Consider the following 9,412-nt stretch of genomic DNA (forward strand, 5'->3'; position numbering starts at 1 on the left):
CTGAGGTAAAACTAGAAGATTAGGTTAGAAATCTTATTCTCAGAATACCAGCAAGTCCTGCAATAAATAAAACTTAGAACATTCTTTAATTAAGACTCTTTAATATGTCACTATTATGCACACACAAATAACTTTAGTCATATTCCTAATAATGATTTTTGTGACAATATATGGAGTGGATAGTGCTTTCTGGGGGGTTAGCCTAGGGCACAAACAGAGCTCAATGCTGCATTAATTTCTCTGAGACTGTGAGATACAGGCGCTAGCTCTCACCATTGTCAATCAAGTTTTCCCACATGTAGCAAAATTAGTTAGCATCCTCATCTGTGCTTCAATTTTAATTATCATGTTTAGAATTTCAGCAAATGAAAGGAAGTTTCTTTGGCTAGCTGAAACCCTAACAAACTTGGACAGAGCTGACTTGTACCGAGACAATGGAAAAAACTGGGCTGGAAGTAAAAAGTTTATAAAGGCATGAAAACATTAAATAGAACGAGACCAGAATCTACTAAGCCTTTTTTAGAACAGCTCCCATAAGCAAACACTCTTCCAATTAGTGAGTATGGCACTTAATAGTCACTGGTGTTGTCCAAGTCTGCAAAACAGCAGAAAACGCCAGGGAGTTTGAAGGTTGTTAGTTTTTAAAATACCATACACTGTAAAACTGCCTGATAGAATAACTCTGGATCATCTTACATCTCAGAAAAATGTCCATTCCCTTTCCCTTTTCAAAAGATCCAACTGTTCACATGCACTACAAGAGACTTTCAACATTACTCAAAACCAATGTCTGTCAAAAAATGCCCTCATTATATTTTCTAGTTATTTGCTGTAATAGGATTTAATGTGCATCTTCATTTTCAAGAATTCTAATTACTTAAAAATATGGTATGGCTCTATACACCTAATAAATTTGTTAAAAAAGGGAATTATATATGGTAGAGGTGAAAAATGTCATAACCCCAAAATAATCATGAGAATGTTCCCAAATTTAAGTGGTTGCTTACCCACATCTTCCTGAGGTCTAAATACCTGTAAGTCTCCACTTAAGTGAAGTACACTATCTGAAATAAGACGAGGAAATTAAGTTGGCAGTCTAAATTTCTAGACCGCTCCCAGACCACAAATTCCTATTAAAAGATGCAAAATCATTTGATCACACTTACTATTCGTGTGGCCTTGACAAGTTGATTAATCTCATCTAAAAAATGGTGATACTAAAGCACCTAACTTGAGAATTGCTGTGAGGATTAAATGAGTTAATACATGAAAAGTTCTTAGAGCACTATCTGGCACTTAGTAAATCCTCAGTAAATGTCCCCAGACACCACCTTCTCAAAAAAAAAAAAAAAAAAAAAATTCTCCTGACATAGAGACTCCAGATCATACGCTTTTTTGATAGGGGAGAGTACATAAATCCTCATTCAGAGTTTTAGACACTTTTCCCTCCTACCATTCTCAAATAAGAGGAAGTAGTTTAAAGAGGTTTTATCTATTTCAAAAATTTGGGTGATGCAACTTCTGAATCAGTTATTACAAAACAAATGCCTATGGCATTCCAAGAATCATGCTGGATTCTATGTAGGCAAAGATATTTAAGACAGCCCAACACATAAAAAAATTGAAGGCAATGTTAAAAGAAAAAAGAACTTTTTCTGAACAAAATGTTCCATTTTACCACCATCAAGGCCAAAGTATATTTTAGTTCAATGTACAACTAGGTGAACAATATAACAACCTGGCACAAAAAGTCTTGGATGCCGTCTTTTACACTCCCTTTCAAACTTAAGAACTACCAGTACGTCATATATTATCTCTGCCTTACTGACTCAGAATTCCCTGAAATGGATGGAATCTGCATTACAAGTTTCCCAGGTAAGGAACCTGGTTTGAAAACCACAGCTTTACTGCACTTTATGAATTTTAGAAAGGTAGAAAAATTGAGCTGTACTTCAGAACTCTAGTCTCGTAAAAATCCCACAGGAGAGGAGCCTGACGCTTTTCACTCTCACTCTTGCCCCTGTCCTTGTCCAGAAGCACAGCTTACAGTTTAGTAGGGCATGGGTGGTCCTTTTGTGCCTGCTTCAAATACTTCTATCTACTAACTTTAAAGTATAGTAACTCGAAATTTTGATTGGAATAAGGCAAAAGCTCCATTTGATTGGAGAATAAGGTGTGGGAATTCAGGAAGAATTTTCCCTCTTCTATGCCTGCAGTATTTTATCTCTCAGAACAAGGTGGGGAGTTAAAAATGACATGATAAAAAATCAATTTCCAAGTGAATACTGTGTTCACATCAAGTAAATACAACTCTAATTGAAAAAAACCTCTTCATATACTGTTTATCCTTCAAAATAGTTTCTCTTTACTTTGTTTCTTGTCCCCCAAACTACCTTTTCAAAAAAGACTTAGTATTTTTATTCAGGTGTTGGTAATTTAATTACTGAAAACAATGTGATCTAGAAATAAGTAATTAATAATGAATATTATATCCTATTATCAGAGTACTTCCTAAAAAGAGTGAATAGCTTAGAATCCTGTTTTAGATACCATTTGATTACTTTCCAACCCTCCTCACTAAGGAAATTCATTACTTTTGATTAAAAGAATAGCTGTAACATGGAAAAACCATACACATCAGCAAAGAAATACTATGCATATTCATACAAGGGAGGCTTGAAATATTCAGGTATAGGTTTTCCTACACTTGAATTTTCTTATGTTCACAAAACAGGAAGGAAAGACAAATTCTCGTGCAAAACAGTATCAGCAACTTTCAGCCACAGCATCAAAATAGGAAGTTAGCCAGCAGACACTTTGCAGCCAAGCTAGATCCGAAACAAAAAGTCTCTTCTGTACAAAGAAAAATGTTTTGCTTTTGTTAAAAAAAAGGCTGTAACTGGCAAATTTTTTCCCTCAAATGCCTGCCCCAAAGTTCAGTGTTTAACTAACTTCCTATTCCAAATGCCTACTGCATTACTCAAATTGAATGCAAATGTTCATTACTGCAAAGATGCTTCCAGTTCTTCACGTTCCTCTCTTTCCCATCTTATTTTTACCTACTTTTCTTCCATGTTTTCTAAAGAAAATCAGCGTATTTTTCAGCCTCCACTCTTATCAAAGGTTTCAAAAGTAGAAACCAAATTTCAGTTTGATTTTGTGCTCATGGAGGGAGCAGAGCCCCCTGATACTAAATTTACATCACTAACAGCAGTAATATGGTTAAAATAGAATTTCTGCCTCTTCCCCTGCTTATGATTGTAACATTAACCCTCAAAATGACATCTCTAAAAATATCTGCAAACACTAAAATACAACTAATATACTTTATCATAGGCAGTGTTTATGAGCATGGACTTTGGAGTCCTACATGTGTCACTTATTCACTCTGTGATCTTGAGCAAGTTACTGCACCATTTTAAACCCGTCAACTGGTAAATGAGCCAGTACCTTTCCTCCATAAAACTGGCTGTGCGTATTGAAACAATTCACATAAAGTACTGAACACAGTAAAAGCTCAATAAAAACGAGCCACATCCTACATGTATACCTCTGTTAATATCTTTATTTTACATTACAGGAAAACACCATTAAAATTTATTCCCCTATTTTGAAACACTTAGTGATTAGGCTGAAATTAAATTCTGCTTGATAAGAAAGAAGGAATCAATAAGAAAAGACTACAAAGGACCTACTCAGGAATACAACTTATTTAAAAAGAAACTGATTATTCTATTAATATTGTCATTACAAATATATTTAATAGCTGTCAAAAAGTTTGCTTTGCTAACTTAAATAGCTGTCTACTTCAAAGTAGTACAATTCAATAAATATTACATAATTTTCTTTTGAAAAATTTAACCTCCCTTCCTTTATTCAGTCCAAATTAATGGCAGTTTTTTGTATATTCATCTCCCTGAAGGCCAATAATAACTATTTCAGGATTGAAGAGGTCATTCTCAAATATGAAAATGTCCTATTTAATAATTGCTATATATTGCTTAATATGGCTTAGATATATACAAGTAAGGCATAATTCTCCAAGGCTAAATAAGTAGCTAAGAGTTATGAAAGCCAGAGACAGAGGAGTTAGTTGGGTTAATGCCAGTGATGGACTCAAGGTTCTTCTTGGTGGCAGCACTCTGAAAGCCCTGCATTGGGCCAGACTGGTCCCAGCAATTCTCCCCAAGGGATTAATCCAGTTAAACAAGGACACCAACATCCTCTTTCCTTATTTTTATAAGGCATACGAGAAGCTACCATTCTTGGCTACTCTAGAATGCACCTCATCACTTGCCAAGGTGTTTCCTCAAACAGGCTGATCTCTAGACCTGCCAATGAAGTGGAGCACCAACTGGGTTACTTTTCCATTATGTGTTTTTTTGCAGGAGAAAAATGGTAGTAGTAATAGAGGCTAGACTGGAACACCTTCAAGGATATGGCTTTTTTAACTGCCTCTTTATAATACTCTTTTAACAATAACATTATCCTGAATCTGCACTGCCCTAAATAACTCTTTTTAAGCAAAAGGGAAAAATGGCAAATCTGTTTTCTTTTACAAACTTTCATACTCACTGTGACACTGAAGCCTACTTAAACGTTGGTTTTTAATTAGCAAAATCCTTCTTATTTACCTCTATTCTATTTGAATGTGTGATTTTTCCCAACAGGAACGAAACAGTTTTTTAAGCTATAACAGTTATCTTGTCAACATTCCATACATTAGTTATGTTGTATTTGGCTTGCATTGTTACACTATTTAGGATATCGATTATCCCCCTTCTGTATGAAAAAAGTGGGTGAAAGTTCTAACCATGAAGAATTGTATTTTAAAAGATCTAAAATATTTACAAGAGAAAATGTAATGATTTGTTCCATCTACATTATGCTACTTTTACCAGTTTATCTTCCAGGGTAGATGACATGTAATACCTACTTGCCTAAATTATTAAATTCCTCATAAGGAAAAAAACTCTTTAAAAAATCAATCTGGTTGGATTTCAGATGTCGAGTCACTTTATAGGTTTGAGTTATTTTTCTAATATTCACAAAATATCTATCTTTTAATGTAAACACTTAATTTCAAAGGTCATGATTTGACCCACAAGTTACCCAAATTCACATGAGACACATTACAAAGGGGCTGGGGGACCTAATATTATCAGTCTGATTTAAAAGCAACAAATTATCTACCATGTTTCATAAAAAATATGCTACATTCATTTTATCCCATTATGTTTTTATTCTTATAAGATCAAAGTCTTGGGGCCCCTGGGTGGCTCAGTCGTTAAACGTCTGCCTCCAGCTCAGGTCATGATCCCAGGGTCCTGGGATCGAGCCCCGCATTGGGCTCCCTGCTCAGCGGGAAGCATGCTTCTCCCTCTCCCACTCCCCCTGCTTGTGTTCCTGCTCTATCTCTCTGTCAAATAAATAAATAAAATCTTGAAAAAAAAATAAGGTCAAAGTCTTCCTTCCAAACCAGCATCCAGACTTTGCATCTAGAGAATTCCAGCTGGGACAGTAATCTGTTTGCACAGGGCTTCTCAGACCTATCTAGTGAGTTTAATTACCTTTTTTTAAAATAAGGGTTTTCCACTGACCTATATTTTAGATTGAGTACACCAGACAAATGAAACTGTGCTTATTATTAGTGTGATTCGACAGAGCACATAGTGCTCTCTCTTGCAGATTCTTGATAGTGCTACCCCCCACAAACATATAGCTATCACACTCGATTCCCTTCTTCATTGGCTGGCAGATTAAACAAACAAACAACCCCACAAAGCCACAGCTTAATCTCTAGGAAAACAAGCCTTGCTTGCCAAAAAGTCAACTGACTTGTTCAGTGTTCCTAGGCATTTTGGAACCAGCCTCGCTCTTGGGACAAATCTCAGATAAATTCACACTAAAGTACTCTAGCTAAGTTAGTGTATTAGTAGTTCAGTGGAAGCACACATTTATACTGTTTTTTCCAAATCTACTTTCTCTCCAAACCAGTGACATAACTGCAAATCAGTAGGTTAAATGCATCCTGCACTGGGTTGTTTTATGAGCCACAACTGTCTGCTCTAAATTCTAATTTTTAAGAAATGCTCAAAACTGCACCTAAAGCTTATGTGCTGTTAAAGGGTTCACTTACCTAGTCTTACCCTATTTTATTAACCTTTACAGGAAATCCAATGCAAACTACTAAATATGAAGGACTGGCTTGTAGTTTTTATTTCAAGGGGTTTGGGAGCAATAGAAAACTTGCACCTCATATCCCCAGTTACAGCCTCTTTCTCAACATTTTTCTTTTATTAATGCACACAAAAAAATGACAGACTTGCCTTGTGAGGTCGAAAATAGAGATACAGGCTGAGAGGAAGAGGAAGAAACAAAGGAATCTGAAAGAAAATATACAGCATGAGAATTTGACAACCTCACACAGGAATTTTAACTTTAACTCTTCAATTCTCCTTTTTTTTTGGCCAAGCATCATAATTTCATTGGGTTTAAACAAGAGGGGAAAACTCCACTCACCTGGCAGCAAAATCTTATTTCATTTTCAAGATGCATTTCTAAAAGTTAATCAATTCAATTTTTTTGGTCAAATATTCTCACCTTCAAAGAAAAGAGGAACCTCTAGCATCTTTAAACAAGTATAACCTCAAGAAAGAGGATACTCCCCTGCAATTCTTTGTGGGAAAGAAAAAATAGGTACCTGAGTACTAACTGATACTTGCTTTTAACCATTACCAACTGCCTTTTGAAGAGCTGGTCACTAACACAAGCATTTGAAGTTATAAACTTGGCAAATATGCAAAGCTGACCCTGAACACTTGAAAAAAAAAATCACAAATAATCCATTAGGAAAATAGGACCGCACAAGACATCTTCCACCTTCTAAAATTATAGTCCTCTAAATTTGGCAACATTTATCAAAATTGTAAATGCATGTACTGTCCCCACCAGTAATAGTTATTCTTTTAATTTGGCCAGTTATGCCTCGAGAAATTTAACCTACAATATTAGCATAGAGTACAAACCTGTGTATATGAGAATATTCATCAGAGCACTGGTTATAAATATTAGGAATACTCTAAGTGACCATCAACAGGAAACTAAATAGTTACATCCAAACAATGGAATACTTGCTGCTATGAAAACAGGAAAGTGCAGCTATGTATGTTGATACAGTCGATAAATTAAAAAAGCAAAGTGCAGAAGTTATACTTGTGCCCCCCTTTGTTGCTAGCAAAAGGAACTCTGAGGTCTGAAATGGGGGAGATTTGCTTTTCACCACCTTTGGCTCTTAAAAAAAATACAAACCAAGCATATAATTCACTAAAAATGGAAAAAATTAATAAAAACAGAATGTGAAAAGCAGGCCCCCCCCAAAGTGCCCCTAAATATACTGGCCTTAACTCTTTTCCTTGCAACTATAAAAATGTTTTCACAAATATTAAAAATATACTTAAAATAGGGAGATTGATTGCTTTAAAGGACTGGGCTATAGCTTGTATCGATAAATACAAATTTATTTAGTCAATAGACATGAAGCACATTAACAGCAACAGAGTTTAGTAGGCCACAGGCACAGTTCAGTAACTCAGGACCAGAATTTAAAAATCCACTACTTCTTAATTATCTTAAGATGAAACATCACATTTACTACTACAAATGAAAAACCATTCTTTTTTGGTTGTTTTTGTTTTGTTTTTAGTAATCTCTACCCCCAACTTGGGGCTTGAACTCTCCACCCTGAGATCAAGAGTCACACACTCCAACTGAGACAGCCAGGTGCCCCACCTCCTTTCCTTTTTTAAAGCAAGCATTTCTGCTTCTTTAACGTTTCCAGATGGGTTCACCCCTATATTTACCTTCAACATTAAATCTCTGCCAGATGATGAGTTTAAATCTGAATAAACCTGAAAAACCAAATGTTAATAAGTTCAGCCCAACACCAGAAAGGATCCTATGAACTTGACTATCCACCTCCACCTAACACCCCCTCATAATGGAAAATTTCAACATACAAATTCTAATACATAGCATCTATTCTGATACAAAACACAGATAACAAGTAACACTTTCCAACAATATTGCATGAGATCTTCTAACTCACAAAACCACACTGTATTCATATTCCATACTTATGCCACAGGAAACTAAACTCAAGAATGGTGATCTTAGGGCACCTGGGTGGCTCAGTTGGTTGACTGCCTGCCTTCGGCTCAGGTCATGATCCTGGAGTCCCTGGATCTAGTCCCGCATCGGGCTCCCTGCTCGGCGGGGAGTCTGCTTCTCCCTCTGACCCTCCCCCCTCTCATGTGCTTTCTCTCTCATTCTCTCTCTCAAATAAAGGAATAAAATCTTTAAAAAAAAAAAAGAATGGTGATCTTAATTCTCAAATGCTATTAATTAAATCAAATTATCATTAAGTAATAACAGTAATCATTAGCTAGGTCCAGGCACTGTATCAGCACTGGAATACAGAGATGACAACTATGCCCACATAACTGAAGGAGAAATACAAGCCAGTAAAACTGCATGAGTTGTGGGAAGGCAGCAGGGGCAGGTCAGTAGGGTACATTGCAGAAGAGATGGTAAACTTAGTCTTAATGGTCAAGTCACCACGGCAGGGGAAGCCATTCTGGAGAGAAGGAATAACTTGCCACATTCCAAACGACTTTAAATGTCATGTAATGAAATTTGGATTATATCCTACATGTGATGAGGAATCACTGAAAATTTTAAGGTAAGGGACAGACAATATCACATGTGTTTTAAAAAGAACTATGGCAGCAGGTAGAGCATAGACTTAACTGAAAAGCTACTGCATAATCTTGGCATCAGTTTTTTTATTTGGTTAGTAAACTTAGCAAAGATCTATTAGAGACTGGTTAAATAAGTTTCGATATATCCATACAATGGTATACTATTCATTAAAAATTGTGCTGTGGATAGGAATTTACTGACACTAAAAGATGTTGATAGGACAGGGTGCCTGGGTAGCTCAGTCGTTAAGCGTCTGCCTTCAGCTCAGGTCATGGTCCCAGGGTCCTGGGATCGAGTCCCACATCGGGCTCCCTGCTCCGCGGGAAGCCTGCTTCTCCCTCTCCCACTCCCCCTGCTTGTGTTCCCTCTCTCACTGTCTCTCTGTCAAATAAATAAATAAAATCTTAAAAAAAAATGTTGATAGGACACTGAATAAAAAAGAACAGTATAAAAAAACTTAAACAACATGACCCCATTTTGGTAAAAAATACAAATTCACATAAGATGAAAAAGGGATATTTATTGAGTAGAGCGATTATGAAAATTAAAAAAATATTTTTTCTTCTCTGTGTTTTGAGATTTTGAAAATAATGAACTTGTATTCTTATTTCAAAAAAGCTTATCATTTTGTTACAAATGAAAGGATATATAT

The 9,412-nt window shown here is 36.0% G+C and overlaps 1 protein-coding gene across 1 annotated transcript in view; it reads right to left on the reverse strand.

Annotated features, from left to right (window-relative positions):
- The window catches only part of RTN3 (reticulon 3), a 46,989-nt gene extending 40,358 nt beyond the window's left edge, over positions 1-6,631 (reverse strand). Inside the window, exons 1-2 of the mRNA XM_088017990.1 lie at positions 6,604-6,631; positions 6,330-6,386 (exon numbers count right to left, since the gene is read on the reverse strand). Coding sequence (XP_087874116.1) covers positions 6,330-6,386; positions 6,604-6,631 — 85 coding nt within the window. The remainder of the gene's footprint in view (positions 1-6,329; positions 6,387-6,603) is intronic.
- Between the last annotated feature and the right edge of the window lie 2,781 nt (positions 6,632-9,412).

The sequence above is a fragment of the Eumetopias jubatus genome, unplaced genomic scaffold (assembly GCF_037043125.1).
Source record: "Eumetopias jubatus isolate StellerSeaLion01/CBP00866 unplaced genomic scaffold, mEumJub1_p1.0 scaffold_13, whole genome shotgun sequence".
In the NCBI taxonomy this organism is placed as follows: domain Eukaryota; kingdom Metazoa; phylum Chordata; class Mammalia; order Carnivora; family Otariidae; genus Eumetopias; species Eumetopias jubatus.